The 23,415-nt window shown below is 41.6% G+C and overlaps 2 protein-coding genes and 1 pseudogene across 3 annotated transcripts in view; 2 read left to right on the forward strand and 1 right to left on the reverse strand.

Moving 5' to 3' along the window:
- The window catches only part of CDHR1 (cadherin related family member 1), a 65,945-nt gene extending 60,306 nt beyond the window's left edge, over positions 1-5,639 (forward strand). For both annotated transcript variants that reach the window (XM_043519212.1, XM_038410735.2), the window contains one exon: positions 1,807-5,639. In XM_043519212.1, coding sequence (XP_043375147.1) covers positions 1,807-2,358 — 552 coding nt within the window. In that variant the 3' untranslated portion in view covers positions 2,359-5,639. The remainder of the gene's footprint in view (positions 1-1,806) is intronic.
- Positions 5,640-12,781: 7,142 nt separating this feature from the next.
- On the reverse strand, positions 12,782-19,738 carry LRIT2 (leucine rich repeat, Ig-like and transmembrane domains 2). Its single transcript, XM_038411297.2, has 3 exons — positions 19,629-19,738; positions 18,456-19,237; positions 12,782-16,532 (listed from the first exon to the last, which is right to left on the reverse strand). Exons 1-3 carry the CDS (start codon positions 19,736-19,738, stop codon positions 15,724-15,726), a joined length of 1,701 nt encoding a protein of 566 aa, XP_038267225.2. The 3' UTR covers positions 12,782-15,723.
- Positions 13,407-13,719, forward strand: LOC119859329 (annotated as a pseudogene).
- Positions 19,739-23,415: the final 3,677 nt, after the last annotated feature.

Below are 23,415 nucleotides of genomic sequence, written 5' to 3' on the forward strand. Positions count from 1 at the left end.
CCAGTTAGAACTACACTGCAAAAAGATAGTAGTAGTAGTCTTTTAAGTTGCATATTTGAACAGTGTGTATGGTGAAGATACATTACTGCGATGTACCAGGCTTTTTATTCCTGTCCTTTCCCATAGCTGGGTAAGGCTTTAATTAAAAGAACATGAGCGTGCCATATCAGATTAATATGGCCACTTGCATGGTAAAGTGTGAGCTCATTTTCTTGATGGTTTTTCTGTACATGATACTTTACCTCACACATCCACCACTCGTGGACATTCTAAAGGGAATTTCATTTTGTATGTGCACCGATGTGAAGCTTTCTAGCTTATGTAGAATGATATTAAGGAGAGCCTAGTATGTTTTTGTTCCATGAGTTTGTATATGATGTAGATGCTTGTATATCTATGGGCAACTCAGACCCTCATTCCAAGGAGCAGTGCACTTACTTTGTTAGGCCTGTGAGGACACTCAGTAAGCCCTCACTCTCACACAGATGTAAGTGTTGTCAAGGCGCTGGGGATCATTCAGATCACATGAATTGCTAATTGCATGATGCTCTCCCATGAACATGTGCCAATGCTAGGGGAGAACATGAACAATGGAGGGGTGGTAAATAATCTGACTGCTCTAAGACAGTGGATAAGAATCTTTTGTGTTCATCATCTACCACAGTTCTCATGGCTGTGGAGCTGGTGAGGGATGGGCAAAATGTAGGATTAGTTCACACAATTGGCAATTTTTATTTTAGCTTGTATGTAGGATAAAGATTTACATCAAACATGGTTACCTAAAATTAGGCATCATGTGTCTCCAGAGTGCTATGTCCATATTTACAAACTGCCAGTTTCTTTGGAATATAATGGTGCACAGGTTGATAAGTTTTCTTATTTTTGACATTTCCAGATCAAGTCAAGGGTAAAATCCTATATTTTAGGCCTCAAGAAGCGTCCATGGACAATATTTGGAATTTGCATGAGTGGCGTCCTTTCCACCATTTCTGTAACAATGGTGATCTCCACCATCACATACTGGAAAAGTGTGAAAAGATCCAGACTTCATCCTCAGGGCAAAATCCGAAAAATTATACGGGGACCTCCAAAGCACTCAGTGTACTAAGCTGTGAAATGAACTGTTCATTCATTTGTCCTTAATATGCCATATATAGGGCACATTAGCTCTTATTTAGTTTTTTTAAAACAAAAATCTTGTTCTACTCAGGTCCATTACCTCAAACCATTTTGTTATGTCTGTAAAAGAGTACTAGAAAACAGAATGCAACACAGATCTGCTAGAGACTTATTGTGTACATTGCAATTAAAAAAATGTGGTTGCCTCAAAATATCTTTAATGCCATATTCAGTAACAGTCCCATAAACTGTATCATGTGCAGATCTTCTCAAAAGATTATGTCCCACTTGTACATTTCTATTGGGATTCAACAGTATTGTTCCTTCTTTGAAATTAATTCTAAAATACAGCATAACAGTTCAGCTGTATATTGCAGAACTAATTCTTCTTTTAAATACTCCACTATCACACAGGATTGATCCAAATCATTGCAGTAACACCACTGTAAGCGTCAGTGTTTGGCTATTACAGTACAATCCTGTAGGGATTTCTTTTTCTCCAGTTTGGTATTAAATCTAAATGACCCAAATTCAAATGTAAAATAATCAAATTGGTTATTTATTTTTTTTACAAAAAGACAACTTACCTTGGTCAACCCTCATTGTTACATATTTTGGACAAATGAAATTATAGAATCTCTCTGTCCCATAGAGTAAGTCACATGTTCTCTTTGTACTCTTTTACAGACTCTTCACAAAGGGCCAATGGCCGCCTTTTTGATGCACACTAAAGATAACCCCATGAAAGCCTTAGGAGTGCTAGCTGGTGTCATGGGCGTAATGGTGGTGATCACAATCATGATCTCTACTGCCATGTTCTGGCGCAATAAGAGATCCAACAAAATCATGCCGGTGAGACGGATCATAAAAAAGAGACAGATCCATCAACCCAGGACGGTCAGGATGGAGTGGCTGAAATTCAAGTTGTCCAGCAATTCTGCTGAGAAGTTTGCCATTGAGGATGACACAAAGAGTCTGCAGAATGAGAACAGCAACAATAATGTCCAGGTGCCCTCTCTGCCACCTTCTGCCCCAGCCCTGCCCCCTTCCCCAGTTTTAGCGCCCAAGATAAATACCACTGAGTGGAGAGTGACCACAGTGTCAGGCTCCCTAAACCCCAAGTTTATAAACAAGCCGGGGAAGAAAAAGGGCCCCAGCAGCATCCATAATGCCCTGGTCTCAGAGCTCAAACAGAAGTTTGAAAAGAGGAACATAGCCAGTAACAACCCCCATATCTAGTGCATCTGTAGCAGCCACTCATGGAGATCAAATAGACATGCAGTGTATGGAGAGAGGTGCATGGTGTGATTGAGCTTTTCCATTTCTTTCAATACAAAAGGAACTAAAAGCAGTTCCCCACTGCTACAATCAGCTGTTACTTTTCACAAGTATTACATGGTAATATATTTTGCAATGGAATTAGTTCACATATAATATCGGTGTCAGTTGCTAGAATTGTATTCAGATCATTTCTAAAAAGTAGTTTCCTCCCTGCACTGTATGACCAAGGTGCTAATTGTCCTGATGTAGGCCATAATTTTCAGGAGGGGACAGTGATTTTGGGGGTGTCCAACTTGATACTCTTTTAAGAGACATGCTTGTAAGAGGAGCTACGCATCCCTAACTCCCGTTGATGTCAATCCTTATCAGGGCTGGAAGATAGCCGCCATGGTGCCTAAAACTGGGCATTTAAAATCACACCACACTTGAAAATGTTGACCTTCTTGTAGAAACAGCAGCATATCAGTATAGGAGGTCATTTTTTTTAATTTAGGCAAGCTGTTATTCTCTGAGTAAATAAATTATAAATGGATACTTACACTCTTAGGTGTACTCCACATTTTGCAACAGCTTCTGAAGCGATGCGCTTAGGACTTAAGTATCCTTGATCCTAGATATGAACAGACTGGCTTTGAGAAGTTTTTCGTTTTCATGCAGCTTACACTGGATTTTGCCAGAGCAGCTTTGACATAATGCTTTCCTCCATTTTCCAGCCAAACATCCCTGCCAAAAAGAAAAAGGAAAGTCCCACTCATTCTTTTCAAAAACAGTTGGTGATGGGTCCAAATATGGAAACTGTAGCACCTGCAAGAGGTGGGGTTAGTGCTAATTCAATGCTGCTCCCTGCAGGTAGGGCACCCCACAATTGTGGAGAATAAGGGAGAAGCCAGACGTGATTAAAGCAGGAAGACTGAAATGTAAAAACTGAGCAAGAAAATAGGCGTGAAAAGTAAAAGCAGCCTCTTGGAAGCTGGGTCCATCAGTCAGGAACGTGTCTTAAAAAAAAAATCCTTTACCTAGATCTTCTAGCATAGAGTGTTGGTGTGACATGTTTCATCATCTATCATGGACTGATGTAGGGGGTTGTCAGGTGACCCTTTCCATTTTGGCCCAAAACATTACTGTCCTAATTATGCTGCAGTTAAAAAGCTACTCTCATTTGCCTCTGAAGCACCTAGTTTTTTCCTGCAGTTTGTAGCGTGGCAATAAAGGATCTAACCTAGGATTACCCTCATTCATTAATATTTTTAAAGGAAAGCTCTTTACTCATTTCTGAATGGGTGAAAATAACAATGCAGAAGGGAGAAGGTAAAGCTGTTTTTCTGTATTCCTGAACTGACATTGAAGTACAGTCTGGCCGCTTAGTATCAATCCAGCAAAGCAGCTGTAACTGCAGTTTAACTCGATGGTTAAGGCAGGTTAACAGTGCCTTTGCCTCACCTATTTGTCAAAAGCAGCTGGCCAGTACTACTGAGTATAGCACCTTGTTTCCCACTCCAAGGATGAGGCCAAAGGTGACACTTTTAAAACTTTGCCCTCCCGGACACAGTCATTATATGGGACATTGTACCACAGTGTGCTAATGCTATGACACAAACAGCACAGTGTCATGTTTGGAATGCATTACCTAGGGAGGTGGTGGAATCTCCTTCCTTAAAGGTCTCTAAGGTCAGGCTTGACAAAGCCCTGGCTGGGATGATTTAGTTGGGGATTGGCCCTGCTTTGAGCAGGGGGTTGGACTAGATGACCTCCTGAGGTCCTTTCCAACCCTGATATTCTATGATTCTATGTTACATTGGCCCCAGAGATATTTCAGGCTCCTCTTGATGTCATTGAAGCATACAGGGCTATGCCATGAAAATCAGGAGGGTGGCAACCCTAAGCCAGAAGAAAGTGAAGTATTCTGAATAACCATCTCTCTTCTAGCCTACTATTTTGTTGGATTATATTGCATCTGCTACTGACCTATAGACCTGCTGGATCTATTAGTCTGACCTAGTTCCTGGATCCCTCCTTAACTCCTTTATCCCTGAACCATCATATAGTCCCTTTTCTCTACATCTGTCATCCCTGCATGGCTGCCAATTGCATCACATTTTCACCATCAGGGAAGGTGAGATGAGCCATCTGCCCTAGGGTAATGTCTATGCCACTCCTGAAATGACTCAACAGATGGTGTCTTAGAGCACTGTGATTCACTATATGTTTCCTCCTGTCTGCCCACATCTCTCCCACACCATCAGCTCAAAAACAGCATGGCTTGCAGCATGCAGCTGAGCTCCCACAGTCCCTAAAAGGATTGAATGAGTTCCCTAAACTAGAGCCTCAAATAATTGTAAAAAATCTTGGCCCACAATCATGTATTGGTTCTTGGCAGCAGTATCAGGAATTATAAGTGAATGTGTAATCTTCAGTAGGTTATTCCTATAACGACATTTCGCTGCCTGCTTTTAGGCCTTGTTTAAAGCCACGTATTCTTTGCAGCAGCACAATGAGGCCTGTCGCACTAAGCTTCAAACCTTTGTGAAATAGCCATTAGAAGTCACTGAGTTGTAGGTTTGACGGTTTGGTGCAAGCAAGTGCAATGAGACTTAGCTTCGCTTTCAAAGTATTCCCTTTGGGTCGATCTGGTTCCATGCTAGAAAAATACAAACTATGTCAGATGCTTTAGCTGAAGCTCACAGTCATAGATGTGCACGATAACCAGAGAAAGCAGTGGCACAGAACACCCTTTCGAAATGCACTTAGAACCAATTTAACCAATTCCCTGGCAAATACATGATAAATCTTGCCTGTGATTTCCACCCATTTACACCAAGTGTGATTCCATTGGCTAATGCCTGGTTTAGAGTGGCAGGCAGAGAAGCAGTTCCATCCACATTATGAAAGCTCCAACTATTACTACTTCTACTAATTTCTGGATACATTTCTCATAAAAGGAGGGAATATTTTATATTTCACTTTTTGAGTTGAGGCAAGTGGTATTTCCAAAGGGCTAGAGATAGGTATACAATATACTGTGAGAAATTGCACAGTGACGTACACAGCAGTTTAGGACAATGGGCCTGAGTCTCTATTCCATTATATTCCTAGAGCGATGCTGATCTAAAACTGGTGTAAGAGGCTGGAGAGTCATATCTTATATAAAAAAAATGAGGAGTCCTTGTGACACCTTAGAGATTAACAAATGTATTTGGGCATAAGCTTTTGTGGGCTAAAATCCACTTCATCAGATGCATGGAGTGAAAAATACAGTGAGCAGTATAAATATTACAGTACACGAAAAGATGGGAGTTGCCTTACCAAGTGGAGGGTCAGTGCTAATGAGGCCAATTCAATTAATCATAGAATCATAGAATATCAGGGTTGGAAGGGACCTCAGGAGGTCATGGGATTCTTCCGTCCTAAGTGCAGGACTCTGCACTTGTCCTTGGAACCTCATCAGATTCCTTTTGGCCCAATCCTCAAATTTGTCTAGGTCCCTCTGTATCCTATCCCTACCCTTCAGCATATCTACCTCTTCTCCCAGTTTAATGTCATCTGCAAACTTGCTGAGGGTGCAATCCACGCCATCCTCCAGATCATTAATGAAGATATTGAACAAAACCGGCCCCAGGACCGACCCTTGGGGCACTCCACTTGATACCAGCTGCCAACTAGACATGTAGCCATTGATTACTACCCGTTGAGCCCGAAAATCTAGCCAGCTTTCTATCCACCTTATAGTCCATTCATCCAGCCAATATTTTTTTATCTTGCTGTCAAGAATACTGTGGGAGACTTCAGGTGGAAGTGGCCTATTTTCAAAAGTTAACAAAAAGGGGTGAATATCAAAGAAGGAAAAATTAGTCTCTAAGGTGCCACAAGGACTCCTCATTGTTTTTGCTGATACAGACTAACATGGCTGCCACTCTGATACTTAAAATAGCAACAAAAGCTAGGATTTCTGCCTATCTACCTGAAAAGCAATTGTTTACAGCCAACAGTGTACTAATTACTGGAGCTATTTCTTTTTGAATTCTTACATTGAAGAGTGTGGGGAGATTGCTTCATTGAAGTCTAGAAATGAGGATTATGGAGTACAAAGTGATACCAGTTGTTAGGGGGCTTATTTCTTCACCTGCTTACTTCCCTGGTCCTTCTCGCATGAACAGAGAGCAACAATGTCCAAAGGTGCAAACAATTCGATGTTTATTGGGGTAAATTTCCAGCAAGTCCAGTTTCCTTCCTTAGTGTCCCCCTTCCCAGCTCTAACACCTCAGAGCCTTACCTGTGTCCCTGTTCCCATTTCCCTCCTTAGCAAAACATGATTCCAATTCTCCACCCCTATTCCCCCCCTTACTTCCTGATTGACTGCAGACTATATAGTAAAACTTGAGTTCTGCTTAGCTATATCTTAACCAATCATTTTACTGAAATTTAACTAACCAATCCTAACATTTTGTAACATGATTATTTAACCAATTATATCCCACCACCTTAATTAGTTTACACCCAGCAAAATTAATTATACAGCAGACAGAAACAATCACAGAACCAGACAGAGATTATACAGACAAACAATAGAGAAATGGGGACTACAAAGAACAACACAGAAATGAGGGTTTCACAACTACATCTATAAAGACATAAGGGTTTCCCAGCTGTGTCTATTGATAAGTGAGTTCTTGCCAGACAGGATGCTATCAAACTAAGTTTCCTTTTACATTTTCAGCTGGTGTAAAACAGCCTGAGTTCAGAGGAGCAAGGCCAGTTATACTAGCTGAGGATCTGGTTCCATGTTCTGGCCAATTGCAACCCTAACATCTCCACACACGTCTTCAATTTTTGCCTAAATGTTCAGCTTCTTTAGGGCACCATTTACTAAACAACAGTGAGCAGAGTTTGCTCAGCTCTACTGTAGAGTCCAGGCCCCACCCCCCAGGAATAGTGAGGTAACATCATAAGCGCACAGGGAGAAGCACTCTGTATTGGTGCACAAATGTCTGTGATTTGAAGTAATGATCTGTACATTTCATTTGTTATATTTCTTAATCTGTTTATACAACATTTCATAAAGTACCAAAAACTTTTAACTATTGTCTGGACCTCTGTCTTCATGATGATGTATTTATGGCAGTATTTATTGTTCATTCTAATATGATGAAGCCCTGTAAGGACCATTTAATTAAATGAGACTTAACAGGAATTATAAGATAATAGTCTTAAAGAAACATTTAAGGAGAAAAAGATGTTTTATTATATATTGTGAGACTTTTTTTTTCCAATGAATACAGGTGTTCTTACCAGTTACACTGTATTCCAGATGTTTTTATTAATAAAATCCATAAAAGGTACCCAATGATTATGGCATCAGTGTTTTCTGTTTCTCTTGGCAGTGGCATCTTTCCTATTTTTTGCTCCTTTTAGCTTAAGTTTTAGGACACTATAAAAAAGGCAACATTGTGGTTGTCCTTTGTGCATCTGCAAGTCAGACAGTTTTCTTTGATGACAAAAATGAAGTTGGGGGAGGAAAGGGTTAACTCTTCAGGACCATTCATAGGAAAGTGGTTCTCTTCTTCTCCCTGACAACAGCAAAATTTGCAGGTTAAACTCCATGTTACAGAACCTTTTCTGCGGGTGATAAATAGGAGGGCAAAGGGCTTTGAAAAGCTAGCTGAATTCCAAAAGGCAGATTTGTCAGCTAGAAAGAAACAGCTCTTTATGCAGAAACTGAGCAAATTTTGCTACAGAAATGAAATTACTACTATTATGTAATTATATTTGGAACCCCACTGCCTATGTACTTGTGATAATAGGTGGGTGTGGAAGTCCAGTTTCACAAAACTGGTTTATTTATTAAAAAGATGGATTTTTTTAAATTATTCTTTTTTTAATGACCTAGGCATGGGTTAAGGGACTTTACTCAGTGTTTATTACTATTTCACCTGTCTCAAAGTGGAACATGATAAATGGTTTAGAAGTGGTCTGTCGTATGTATCTTCTATATATATCCCTCTGTACCTGTATTATTTCCTGTGACTTCCTACACTAATATAGCACTAATATCACCTACATTTCCCACAGGGGCATAACAGAGGGTCTGTTGGCAGTGAGAGGCTACCATCCAAAGAGTTAACTGATGAAAAGGGCAGGAATGTTGGCAGTGCTGCAATGCCACAAGCAGCTATTCTCTAGCATGCCGGGTTTCACTCATAAGATTGACACTGGGGGGGACCAGAGCCTGCCCTTAGCAGGGTTTAGCAAACAGCTGACCAAGTACAGCAGCAAATTTGTAAAGAAATATGTAACATACTGGAAATTGGGATAATTAAAGGGTCTGACGGTTCATGGATCTCACCACTCATTATGGTTCTGAAGAGAGACAGGACTATAAGGTTTTGTGCTGAGTATATAAAACTTAACGCTGTCACACGCTGTCACAGTACTTGACACCTATCCTAGGCCCACAATTGTTGATATGTTAGATGCTTTAGGCAATGCAAAAATACCTCAAGAACTGTGACCTTGATTAAAGACTATTGACAAATACCTTCAGATAGCGAAGCACGGAGAAAATCCGCGTTCATTTACGATAGGAACTTTGAGTTCTTACCTTTTGGGTTAATTAATGCAGGGGCCATCTCTCAATCAAGTGTTAACTGCATTACAATGAAAATTGCACAGGCTTATATAGTATATACATATATTGCAATATTTAGAAATGATTGGTCAGATCATAAAAAACACTTGGGAATTGTGCTACCAATATTCAAAGATACAGGTCGTACTGTAAGGGTATCAAAATGTAAAATAGGAGCTGCCAAAGCTCCTTACTTAGGACATTTGTACGGGGAGGGTGGTCAAATTTCTCCTGCTCCCTTGAAGATGGAACCTATTGTTAACCAGTCTTTCATAGGTTTGGTGAATATTACCACCAATTTGTACCTGGTTTTAGTGACATTGCTAGCACAGACTTGTGCAAAAAAATGAAGCCAAATTAAATAGTATGGACAAAAGTGTGTCAGGAAGGTTTTGATAAGGTAAAGAAAAGCCTGTCAGAAAAACCTGTTCTAGCGAGGCCAAATTTTGACAAAATGTTTGAACTGTGTACTGACAGACATTGGTTTGGGGCTGTATTAATGCAGGGAGCAGGCACTAACAAAGAGTAGCCCATTGCTCTCTTGAGTAAGAAACTGACACCCACTGAACAGAATTAGTCAGTCATAGAAAAAGACTGTTATGCTATGGTGTGGGCAGTCAATCAATTAAGGGTCTATCTAGTTAAGAGAAAATTTAGGGTCCGGACAGACCATTCTCCATCAAACCAAAGGTACCAATTTCACACTGTTACACTGGAACATCACTCTCCAAGAATAGGACATGGAAATTCTGTACATTAAGGGGAGAGAATGTATTAGCAGATGCCTTAGCCAGACAAGAGGGTTATGAACCGACAGCCTGTGGCTAACTCTACTGCATCATTGTACAAGGGGAATGAAGTAAGAACCCCTCAAAAAATAACTGGCAAACGGTTCACTTTATAACAGCAGCTCCTATTAGGCCAGACAAATTCATGCTACCTAACACAGTACTGTCATAGTATTTATCTATAAAGAATGTTGCATGAGATCTTAAATGAAAGCCACAATCATGCTAGCCATTAACATTATTGTGATTATATCGTATGTACTGTTTACATTTAAAAAGGCATGTATATCTTCTGAAAATTCATCCTTAATCGTTTGTATCAAGGTGTAAAGAGCTGGTTTCGCCAGAGAAAGGGATGTATATTCACGTTTAGGTTCGTTAAGATTAAGCATCTTACGTTAAAACACAATAGCCGCTACATTTGCATTTCAAGTCAACATGAAGCTGTGAAGACAACATGGAGACCGCATACTCGAGAGCAAACTGTGGGGTGCCATCCTGACTCTAGGGTAAAAACAATGAGTTTGGGCACTATAAGGAGAAGCAAAAAGCCATTTTGTTACCTATTTGCTGAGGAAATCCCTCATAGGGCGGGAAAATATTCATGAAAACTTGGATCCTGGTTTTGACTGAAAACTCCCTCACAGATTGAATCCTCAGAAGAAAGTCTACTTTATAAAATAGAAGAGGTCATCTTTAATAAGCGTAGACATAGGAATGCATTTTATGTTTTATTTTCTACATGTAACCAGTTGTGTTTCCACTCATTATTCTTTCTCGGCATCTCTTAAGCTTTTTGAATACACTTAGATTTGTTTTTACCTTAAGTAGATTACAATGCTGTGCTGCCATAAAGCACCTGATCGTGAGTTGTACCAGTCAAACTGTGTATACACTATCTCTTTGGGGACCGCTTTCATGGTAATTACACTAAGTGTCTGGGTACTACAGAGGGATGCTTCTGAGGAGTTCAGGAGGTGGGGTACACCAAGTGTTAACCAACAAGGCAAAGTAGGGGCAGAGCAGAGCCCTGAGGAGAGCATCTGAGTTTCCGAAGGGCTGGCAGTGTCAGGGAGCTGACAGCCAATTATTACAAGAAAGGGTCTCTCTCCCTGGAGGCAGGGAGAGGGGGTAACATGGTGACTCACAGTCCTGGATACCCTAAGAAAGTATCACAGAATGCTTTTAAAGTGCAAAATTCCCTTTTACAATGTTTACCCTGAGTGCTAAAACCAGCACATGGGCACTTGGGAATTTTGTCTGAATAAGGACCATGCTCCCCTACACAGAAAGGGAGGCGAACATTTTGGTTAGAACCAATAGCCACAGATGTCCATGGCAGTCTTTCCACTGACTTCAGTGGGAGGTGGATCAGGCCTTTGCGTCTGAGTTAGGTCTGCAGGATTTGAATTTAAGCACCTGTGAGTGAGTTGAGTACCCTAAATTAGAATTGGGTACCCTCAGCTAGGCCTCCAAGTGTGAAAGTTAGACCCACAGTTTAATTTCAAGACATAAGGGCTAGATTGCACCTTTTGGCACAGCCCCAAGAGGCAAGAGGCACCTTTGTGAGGCACAATTCCCGTCCTGCAGTGGTCTACTAGGGTATATACTAGCAGAAATTACAGCGGCTGGCACACTGCAGCAGAGCCAAGGCACAATGTACAAGTAGCCTATGCAGGAGCATAAGGGGGGTTCTTATTCCTCTGCATAGCAGTGTAGGTCAAGACACAAGCTAACCCTTATGGAACAGCTCAGCATTAGATAGTGTGGGATTGTAGCATCAAGCAGAAGAGACTCGGTCATTAGCATAGTCCACTGTATTGGCCAATGTTTCTTTTGTAAGAGGTTAGCTGGTCTCTGGAGAGAGGATCACTCATTTTGCATTAATTTTAAGTAAATCCCCTTTTCAAGATGTATTTTGTTGCATGTGTCAATGAGACATTTACAGTCCCAATCATTTTTAAAAGAACTCCATGTGACAAGATCACTTTAGTAAGTGCTCTGTGCCTCAGTTTCCTGCTCCGTCTCCAGGCACTTTAGTGGCCCAGAATCCAGTTCTGTTTAATGATTTCACCCTCCAGCCAAATAATGAAGTCCACTCCAGGGGGTAAATGAAAAATCCAACACAACAATCATTCAGCCACCTCAGATTGAGTCTTCAGTTCGAATGCCAGGCTCATTGGCCTTCATTCCTCACATGTTCACACCTCCTCTAATGAAACCCAGGCCTCCCTACTCTAGGCTCCACTCCAGGAACCCCATAACAAGCAGCAATCCACCTGCTCAGACCCCTTTGTTTGCCTACCTGGACCACTTCCTATATCAACCCGTCTTTGGGCCTTTCCCAGAGCCTCTTCCATGGCTCGCTACCTCTTCCCTTGGCCCACTGAAGAGAGCCTACTAGCTCTTTCTGCAACCCATCTGTCTCTACTAGAGGAGAGCCTTCCTATAGGTCTCCCTGTTACTGGGGATCTCCTGTAAGAGCCTTCCCCCCCTGAAAATCCCTTCTCCCAAGCTAAGTAGGCTCGCTCTTAAAGGAAATCTCAACATTCACCATCTGAAGATAACATAATAAAAACTTGTGTAATGAGCCCCAGACAATCCCACTTTAAATGGCCAGCCCACCCTATGACACTCCTTCACGCATCATCTGTGCAGTATAGATGTTACAGTTGACAAATGAATGCACTGAATGCATTCGATGAAGTGAGCTGTAGCTCACGAAAGCTTATGCTCAAATAAATGTGTTAGTCTCTAAAATGCCACAAGTACTCCTGGTTTTTTTGCAGATACAGACTAACACGGCTGCTACTCTGAAAATTGACAAATAGGATCTTTTGGTGAGATCATGTAATATGACTTTATTTAATCACTGGCCATACAAGTTTCTTTTCAAATATGGCAAGTATAGTAAAAAGACGAAACATGCACAGGGAAGTAAAATTCACTAATGGGTAAAACTCTGGGTATTCTGAAAATCAATTATTTTATTTTAAAACCATATTTTACAACTAAGAATTATTAGTGAAGCCTACAAAATGACTTAAAACAAACTGGAAAGTAAGAGTAGATGAACTAAACAGTAATAGTTAAATATTTGTACAATAAACTGTGGAATTAATAAGCATTAGAGAAGAAAATGTAACCCCATATAAAAAAAAACCTAGAAAGCATTGTTTACTTCTTGTTACTAAAGTAGTACCATAAAACCTAGGAGACAACAGAGTGAATCTCAGCCAAGCTTATTAAGATCCATCTAAAGCACTGTTTTCAACTCTTCTTTGTTTTCTGATGACTTCTGCAGCAACCCATTTGCAGGTATACCAGATAGCCACATGCCTTGGCTATCTTTTAAAGCAGAAGGCCAAAAATCAAGTGTCTTCCAACTCCTGAGAAACACAACTGTAACTACACTGTTAGAAGGTGTGTAACTGCTTTTTTACACTGATTTTCCTTACATTTGAAGGAAAAACTTTAATTTTCAAATTTAAGGACATGCATTACTTTGATTGTAAGCTCTTTGGAGCAGGGGACATCTTTTTGTTCTGTGTTCACACAGCACACAGTGGTGGTGGTGGTGTTAGCTGCTTGTTTGCAAGATGTCTGGTCACGGCAAGGGCAGAAAGGGATTGGGAAAAGGCGATGCAAAGAGGCACCGCAAGGTTTTACGAGACAACATCCCGGGCATTACAAAGCCTGCGATCCTCTGCTTGGCCAGCCACAGCGGGGCAAAGCGCATTTTGGAGCTGATCTACAAAGAGACTTGCAGGGTGCTGAAGGTTTTCCTGGAGAACGTGATCTGCAACGATGACTTACATCAAGCACACCAAGCAGAAGACAGTGATGGCCATGGATGTGGTATATGCCCTAAAACACCAGGGACACACTCTGTATGGCTTCAGAGGCTGAGTCGGCTCTTAACCCAAAACCTAGCACAATGAGGGTCCTGGTGCATGACTGGGAATCTCATGTGCTATCACAATACATATAATACAAATTAATAATTAATAGATGCATTTCCTTGGGACAGGAGATGTTTTTTCTTCCTATGTTCTGTGCAAGGCTGATCAGACAGTTGGGCCTCACTGTATGGATAACCATAATTTATAAGTTAAATGATTCTCCCTTTTAAAAACATACTTTGTTTCAAAAATTCTGCTGGGAATACAGAGCCGCTTCAGTAGGAACAGCCACTGTTCTTCTAGAAGTGCCAAGATCCAGCAAACTCCTGCAGTCTGTGGTGTGTGTGACTCCCTTTCTGTAAGTACAGTGAAATAAAAGAGAATGATGTCATTAATAATACTCTGCCTGTACAAGTATCATAGATAGCTGCATGGTTTGAATCTATTTATCCATTCGGAATTAAAGTTGTAAACTGGATTACACTACCAGACTAGTGTAAAGGAGCCTTACTATAAATGACAAACGGATTCTGTAGCTGAAATATGGTCCTCACTGAAGTCAATGAGAATTTTGCCAGGATTTCCCTGTGTGTTTCAAATCTAATTTTTGTGGATGCATGTAGGTTTGCATATGCATACAAAAGGAAAAAACTAAGAAAGGAAAATGGGGGAAACCTTACCTTTAGTAATCTGGACTTTTGAATAACTCATGGCTGAAAACACAATTATTTGCCTAAATAATGTTGCTGGATTTGATTTAATTTGATCCTTAATAGAGCTGCCAAAAAATATTCATCAAAACTGGTTTTTCAGTGAAAAAAATGGCTTTTTGAGATAAATGAACATGTTTGTAGAAAATATAGATTACTTAAGGTTTGGAGTTTTCTTTGGGAAACCAGGAAAAAAAATAAGAAATTTCAGGGGTGGGGGAAGAGGAAGGAAACCTAAAACAATTCCGACATAAGACAACTGTTATTGTGTTACTTTGTTTCAGATAATCAGAGACTATTCCCCTTTGAGGACTAGCTCCATGTGATGTTTAACATTACAAAGTGCAGTTGTTTTTCAATCATCTTTGTGAAAAATAGTTCTTAAATTTCCTTCAAAATGGAAAAAAAAGTGTATATTTTCACCCGGAGATTACTCAAAAACTGCTAACATTTTCTTTTCCTGTGAACTTACCCCAACAAAAAATAACAAAAACATATCAATTTGCACTAAGACCAAAGCCCTGGCAAGTTGCAACCCAAAGAATAATTTCTGAACAGTTGTAAGCAAGTGAAAAGGGTGGTAAGCAAAGTCATCTTCAATGCTTTAGTGTTCACTGTCCCCAAATGCTGCAATATGGATTCTCCAAAAAGCACAGGATAAAAGCATGTATTTAACAATAAGAGATTAAAAATAATTCTTTCCCACTTTTGAAACCCCCTGGTCAATGAAGCTATGCAAGTGAGAGACTGACTTAGACAAAATGGTACCTAACAAGGAAATGAAATTCTATCAGCATTAAGATGCAGTAAGAGCTGAAGGAGCCATTTTTGGCTCAAATAGTTAATAGGATGGATATATATATATATTTCTCGTCTTCACTGAAGTCTCGGTAACACATCCCACTCCTCACTGCCAGTTGGCAATATATATATATGAAAATACTAGAATAAATTTCTCTCAGTAATTTCCCCAAGGGTTGTCCATGTATGAATAATTTGTAAAGATTACAATACCATGTATCTGTCCTCTATTTAATTGAATTTCCCAGGTAGCTGGAAGTATGTAAATTGGCTCCCCTCCCAGCAATGTGTATGCCATGCATTACTCTCCTGCTTACCAATAACCCCATTTTTCCTTAAAGTTTCAGATGTTTCTAAAACCCTTCGAAAAACAAGATTGTATGTCTGCATATCACATGCCCAGTGTTTATGTAACACAGAGACCTAGGTGTATGTATATTTTTGTTGGTCCTTCTATATTTAACTTGATATAATCTAATATGGGATTGAATTTTTATCCGCTAATAGAGATCAGCACTATTTCTGTGATTAGGTTTGTGTTTGTCGGGTTTCTCCTTGTCCTCTGGAGACCTTGGCTTTCCCTTGTCTTCACTGGAGTCTCGGTAACACAGTCCCTCCTCACTGCCGGTTGGCAAGCTGTCAAAGGTGTTTTCTTTGTTGCCTGCTCTCAAGTTCTTCTGCCCTTTGCGATTCTTGTGGCAGAATCCAGTGCACTTCTCCATGCAGTTAAGCCGGGTCTCCGTGGTACACGCATACATCCCAGCGGGGACTGCCAGCACCATGGCACACACAATGATGATGATATGGATGAGCTTCTCCCTCTGCTCCAGTTCACTGATGTCACTGCCTGTGACAAACACAATGCATTGGCCCTTTTGGGGTGTCTGGTTCCTTAAAGTGACACACACCTCATACTTGGTAGCTGGGAGCAAGTCATTGACTGAATATGTATTGGTGCCCGGGCCAATGTAAATCATCTCCTTCTTGGAGTCGTCATACTTCCCAAAATGGAGGGTGTACCAAGTTTCTCCTGGATTCTCAGTCACTGCATACCACTCCAGCGTAATCCCATACACTGTCTGCTTGGCAATCCTCACATCAACATAGGCATTCTCTTCTGAGACAGAGGAAGAGAACGATGAGGAAGAAGCTACCATTCTGGGAGCCTGGATTTTCAGGGAGATTATAGTAGAGGTGTTGCCAATGAAGTTGGCAGCCATGCAGGTGTAATTGCCCTCATCCATAAGGTGAGCTGAAGGAATCACCAGCTCTGATTTCATTGTATCTTCACTGATGTGTGTAGTGGACACTGAGGAGAAAAGGAGAGCAAGAGCAGACATGTCAGGTTGTACTACTCATCACCAGCTGTGTTATAGACACAGTGACTCTAGGAATTCACTTCATCCCTTGACTGTGAGTTACCCTGAGGGAAATAAGAACTTCTTGGTAGATAGGGGTCAGGAAATTATGATTCAAAATCCCCCAAAAAAACTAACCTCAGACACAAAATTTCATGAAAATATTGTGGATGTTTCTTTCCCCTTCCCCTCCATTTTCTAACCAGTCTAATTTACTGAATAATGTTCCATCTCATGGGAACAGCATGAGATCACATGACAGATGTGTGCTTTGAGAAGGAGGGGAGAAATAGGTCAGGAACATGGTAACCCACTTGCTTCATGAGAAACGCAGAACTCAGGTGTTATGACTACATTAAATACAGATGAACACCTAGGTCAGCAAAAAGTTGCATGAGACCCAAGTTCTGGACATAGTGTATTGCTACCTAGGCTGTCCAGGCTTAGATATATACACAGCTGAGATCAACATTAGAGGAAAATGTCATGATATGTTTTCATCATTTTCAGATTCTTTGGTTGAAATCACTGTTTCCCTAGCTCCTTGAAGGTAGCGGTGGTATTCAGTATCTTAATCACATTTCTCCCATTGCCTTGTTATTGTTATTGTACATGTTATTGTGGTTGTTGTTGTACATTTGCTCACGACTGTGCTGGATTGCTGATGTACACACATACAGATTTTCTAAATACAGGTGAAAATCATTTAAAAAATCGGGGGGGGAAGCACAAACAGCTCCTATTTTTATCTCCCAGCAAAAGTCTCCTTATTCTTACATACTCTGCAGTGCAAATAGCTTACATAACTGATAATAAATCAAAGAGAAAGTGTTTTAATGGACACAGACATGTATTCTGGACCAAATTCTATCATCCATTATACCAGACAAGGCAAATTTCAGCCTCAAAGGAATTTGTTGAAGAACCTTATGAGCAACATAAGGTGAGTTGGAATGGAAACTGAAAAACAATCTTAACAATAGCATTTGCTACTAGTTGAAAATAGTCTGTCTAATCTATTTATTACAGTGGCTATGGATATATGACAAGAGAGAATATATAGAATTGATGTAATATGTGCCTTGTTAAGGGAAAATGACAAATGCTGATAAAACATTAAAATAAAAGCAAATAATATTCTGGGATTCATGACTAAAACTATTTCATTTAAGTATCAGGAGTTGTGGTGCCACTCAGAATTCTGTGTAGAAAATTGGATGCATTATAGAAAATGATCTTATGAAAACACATAAATTGTACTACTGAAGGCAGTCAGTATGAGATGGAGTTTCTTAAGGATCTAAGCTATGTGGGGGGAAAGAGGAACGGTAATGAATTTTGGATTGTAGTCTTTGGAGAAGAGAGGACCTCATTAAGAGAGACAAAATCCAGAAGGTAATAAAGCAAGCAGACTCTGTGACCAATTGTTTTATGCAAGAACCAGGAGAATATATTTTGGTTTTAGAAAAATGTGTGGGTTTACATTAGCAGTTAGATAACAGAGCTGCTGTATTGTCCATGTGAAAGGCCATAAGAAACATTAGGAACAGGAAAAGGCAAGTAGGCACCTGCCCTTGGATAATGTATCTTTTTCACAGCCTCTTGTTTTTCACCATACTTATGACCACAGAAAAGAGAGAAGCTTGTTGGTGAATGTCTCTGCTTCTCCCTTCCCAAATTGACTGTAAAATCCTACCTGAAATAACTTTGCTGCACTTAGTCTCCATTACTGCTCTGTGCCATTTCTGACCAGAGCCTGCTGTGTTATTTCAAATAATTTTAATGGTTAGGTGATGTATGAATGATTCACTAGTAGGCAAGGAACTGACTCCCACTCCTTACATTGTAAGTAAAAAATAGACACCATTGCTTACCATTAAATGACCTTAAATGTTTTAGGCCATAGGTCCAACAGACTGCTGGGGAGGGGCTGCCCTGTACCAAGCAGGCCATAGTAACATTCGATCCCACATGTACAGTCAGGTTGGTGTCAAGGGATGACGTTAATGGCTTCATACAACTGTTGAGCTCTACTTCATGAAAGAACTTCCCTGCCCTAAATTTAGGGCTTGAACAAGTTAAATAAGAATTCATCAGAATAACTGGTGGACTAACAGATTTGATAAACTGGACAAATCCCCTAAGGCGACAGTCACAGATCCATGGGTTATCATGTAAAGCCAGAACAGCATTGGAAATAGCTTCCATCTTCCTCTCAGACCGCTGGGTTTTCTGGTACAAAGGCCAATTATAGAAGACATCCCTGGATATGACAGTAAGCTGATTTGAGGATAAGTCTAAGTAGGTCAGATTGGGCAGAAACCTGAGTGCATGCTCTGGAAGAACATCCAGTCTATTGTGCTTTAGATCCAATATTTTTAAAGCTGGAGTATCTTGAAATGTTGTCCATGGAACTGAACTTAACTTGTTTCCCTGCAATCTCAGCTCTGTCAGATCCTTCAGGTATTCTAAGCTCTTTAGGTGCATAACTGTGATATTATTAAAATTCAGCCAAAGGTATTCCAAGGTACTGGCATTGGAGAATGACCCACGAGGCAGTTCTGTTAGATGAGAGTTTTCTATTCTAATTTTTCTGATGTCTTGAGGGATGTCTCCAGGTATCTTTCTCAGGGATGTAGACATGCACAGTACACTTCTAGGGAGGAAATCAGTAAAGCTTTAGCTAACACACTGTACACATGGGTAACAAACTGTTCTACCTAATATATACAATGGGTACTGGAAACAGGATACCGTCATAAGCAATGTATTATTAGATATAGTTAACTTCTCTCTCCCTGCAAAAGAAAAATTTAACCCAATAAAAACTATCTTAAAATACATAACCCAGATACCTTATTATTTACCCAAACTAGTAATACCCAAACGATATTAGTGATATCCACAACATATAAATCTATTATTATGGATCAAATATATCTATATTATTCTATTATTGGCTAGAATTCACAAGACTGCCCAAGCCACGCTAAGAATTTCCAAAACACTCTTCTGAAGACTATTAATAAGATGCCAACATTTCTTACCTTCCAAAGCTATCACTGGAACAGGAGCATCCTATAACACAATAAGAAAGAGCTGGGTTTATCCTGTAAAAGGCCAAAAGAAGAAAAATGATGCAACAAATGGGGTCCATATTCTTCTTTAAGAAAACACACAGGGTCTGTACCAGATATGCCAGCAGCTTCCAAGTACCAAATCCTATTAGCCATAATCTTCCTTGACGCAGGAGTAAGCCCTGCCTGAGACCACACCACAAGGGATACATGTAACATTTTCTGCCTCAAATCTCCAAAATCATCCATGGAACCAAGTGAAAATATTAATATCTCCTGGGTAATATCTCCACAGGCCAATGAAATAGTGAAGTGAGTGCTATTTAAACTGGATGATAATGTTTAGACAAAACATCTTTCTCTGAAATATTCAAAAGTAACCAAAAATGGAACAGTGTCTGTTCTCTCCACACAGAAATGTTTAGCTAATTAATTTTAGACTCTCTTGGTTGCTAGAATTATAATGGTGGTCATCTGAGTAGAAACTCCACATTAAAGGCCAGATTTTATCCCCTTTACTCAGATTTAGTAGTGAGTAGTTACAATTAAATGAATGGGATGATTTGCAGAACAAAGTACTATACCTTACGAGCAAGAAATCTGTCCTTAAATGTAGCAATTCTTACAGGAAAACTTGACTATCACAAAAAGAAAAGGAGTACTTGTGGCACCTTAGAGACTAACATTTATTTGAGCATAAGCTTTCGTGAGCTACAGCTCACTTCATCGGATGCATTCGATGGAAAATACAGTGGGGAGATTTATATACACACACAGAGAACATGAAACAATGGGTTTTATCATACACACTGTAAGGAGAGGTTTCAGAGTAGCAGCCGTGTTAGTCTGTATTCGCAAAAAGAAAAGGAGTACTTGTGGCACCTTAGAGACTAACAAATTTATTAGAGCATAAGCTTTCGTGAGCTACAGCTCACTTCATCGGATGCATTCCGATGAAGTGAGCTGTAGCTCACGAAAGCTTATGCTCTAATAAATTTGTTAGTCTCTAAGGTGCCACAAGTACTCCTTTTCTTTTTACTGTAAAGAGAGTGATCACTTAAGATGAGCTATTACCAGCGGGGGGGGGGGGGAGGAAAACCTTTTATGGTGATAATCGAGGTGGGCCATTTCCAGCAGTTAACAAGAACATCTGAGGAACAGTGGGGGGTGGGATGGGGTGGGAGAATTAACATGGGGAAATAGTTTTACTTTGTGTAATGACCCATCCACTCCCAGTCTCTATTCAAGCCTAAGTTAATTGTATCCAGTTTTCAAATTAATTCCAATTCAGTAGTCTCTTGTTGGAGTCTGTTTTTGAAGTTTTTTGTTGAAGGATAGCCACTCTCAGGTCTGTAATCGAGTGACTGGAGAGATTGAAGGGTTAGGGTTAGAACCCCCAACCCCCCCCCCACTGTTACTCAGATGTTCTTGTTAACTGCTGGAAATGGCCCACCCTGATTATCACCATAAAACGTTTTCCTCCTCCCACCCACCTCCTGCTGGTAATAGCTCATCTTAAGTGATCAGTTTCCTTACAGTGTGTATGATAAAACCCATTGTTTCATGTTCTCTGTGTGTGTATATAAATCTCCCCACTGTATTTTCGACCAAATGCATCCGATGAAGTGAGCTGTAGCTCAAGAAAGTTTATGCTCAAATAAATTTGTTAGTCTCTGAGGAATAGCTCAGTGATTTGAGCATTGGCCTGCTAAACCCAGGGTTGTGAGTTCAGCCCTTGAGGGGGCCATTTAGGGATCTGGAGGAAAAAATTGGGGATTGGTCCTGCTTTGAGCAGGGGGTTGGACTAGATGACCTTCTGAGGTCCCTTCCACCCCTGATATTCTAGGATTCTATTACTTTTCTTTTTGCGAATACAGACTAACATGGCTGCTACTCTGAAACTTGAATATCACACTATTTTTTCCTGAAAGTAATGGGCTGTTATAGACAGAGGTGGCAGACCCAGGGGTGGGGTATGGGCTAGTGCCTCCACAATGGTAATATTGTGGGGGTTGATCTATAGTCCCACCCCACGTGTTGTTCTTAAGTGAGTTGTTTCATACACTCAGGCTGGGCAGGGCTCTGCAACTGTGGTGACAGATTTGAGGAACTGTCCCAGATTCAGGTATTATTAGAGGAGGTTTTGGAACAAATTGATAAATTAAACAACAATAAGTCACCAGGACCAGATGGTATTCACCCAAGAGTGCTGAAGGAACTCAAATGTGAAACTGCAGAACTACTAAGTGTAGTCTGTAACCTATCATTTAAATCAGCTTCTGTACCAGATGACTGGAGGATAGCTAATGTGATGCCAATTTTTAAAAAGGGCTCCAGAGGTGATCCCAGCAATTACAGGCCTGTAAGCCTGACTTCAGCACTGGGCAAACTGGTTGAAAGTATAATAAAGAGCAATATTGTCAGACATATAATGAACATAATTTGTTGAGGAAGAGTCAACAGGGTTTTAGTAAAGGGAAACCATGCCTCACCAATCTATTAGAATTCTTTGAGGGGGGTCAACAAGCATGTGGACCAAGGGCATTGGTGAGCTGGGGCCGGTTCGCTAGAGCCGGTTGTCAAATTTAGAAGCCCTTTTAGAACTGGTTGTTCCGCGAGGGAGAAGCGGTTCTAAAAGGGCTTCTAAATTTAACCGGCCAAAAGTGGCGCCCTAGGCGCTGACTCCATGGGTGCTCCAGCCCTGGAGCACCCAAGGGGAAAATTTGGTAGGTGCAGAGCACCCACCGGCAGCTCCCCGCCCCACCCCTGGCCCCAGCTCACCTCTGCTCTGCCTCCACCTCCTCCCCTGAACGTGCCGCCCCGCTCTGCTTCTCCGCACCCCCCAGGCTTCCAGTGAATCAGCTGTTCGCGCGGGAAGCCGGGGCGGGCTGAGAAGGAGGCCGCGGCTTCCCGCTCAGGCCCAGGGAGGCGGAGTGGAGGTGAGCTGGGGCGTGGAGGGGGGGCACGAGGAGGGCCACCCACGCCACAGCAGGTAACCCCGGGGGGGGGCACGCAGGGGAACCGCTCCCCGCCCCAGCTCACCTCCGCCACCCTCGGCCTGAGCGGGAAGCTGCCGCCTGCTTCTCAGCCCTCCCCGGCTTCCCGCTGAACAGCTGATTTGCGGGAAGCCGGGGGAGGGGGGGCGGAGAAGCAGAGCAGGGCGGCGCGTTCAGAGAAGGAGGCAGAGGTGGAGCGGAGGTGAGCTGGGGCCGGGCACAGGGCGGGGAGCTGCCGGTGGGTGCTCTGCACCCACCAAATTTTCCCCGAGGGTGCTCCAGCCCCAGAGCACCCAGGAAGTCAGCACCTAAGGCACCACTTTTGATGTGATCCATGGGGGAGCGGCCGCTCCCCCTGCTCCCCTCTAGCTACGCTCCCCCGCCCCTAGGAGCCAGAGGGACCTGCCGGATGCTTCCTGGGAGCTGCCCCAGATAAGCATCTCCAGGACTCCCCACCTCATCCCCCGGCAGGTGCCTCTGGCTCTTGGGGGTGGGCACCCACTACAGTGGCCCATGAGACCCTCCTGCCCAGTTCTGGGGGCAGTCAGGGGACAGGGGAAGGGGGTGGATGGGGCAGGGGTTCTGGGGGGGGCATCAAGGAATGCGGGGGGGGTTGGATGGGGCAGGAGTCCTGGGGGGCGGGGGTGGGCAATGACCCCCCTCATGGGGTGAGGAGGGAATCCGTTGTTAAGATTTTGGAAGCTCATCACTGACCAAGGGGATCCAGTGAACACAGTGTACTTAGATTTTCAGAAAACCTT

Source organism: Dermochelys coriacea, chromosome 7 (assembly GCF_009764565.3).
Source record: "Dermochelys coriacea isolate rDerCor1 chromosome 7, rDerCor1.pri.v4, whole genome shotgun sequence".
Lineage (NCBI taxonomy): Eukaryota > Metazoa > Chordata > Testudines > Dermochelyidae > Dermochelys > Dermochelys coriacea.

Bases quoted from the DNA above. Each gene is read 5' to 3' on its own strand.
- LRIT2 (XM_038411297.2), bottom strand. From the start codon at position 19,738: ATGGACCCCATTTGTTGCATCATTTTTCTTCTTTTGGCCTTTTACAGG. The intron at 19,238-19,628 runs GTAAGAAATGTT...TTTCCTCCCTAG, and splicing joins TCCAGTGATAGCTTTGGAAG to AAGTGTACTGTGCATGTCTA. The intron at 16,533-18,455 runs GTAAGCAATGGT...TTTTCTCCTCAG, and splicing joins ACATTTAAGGTCATTTAATG to TGTCCACTACACACATCAGT.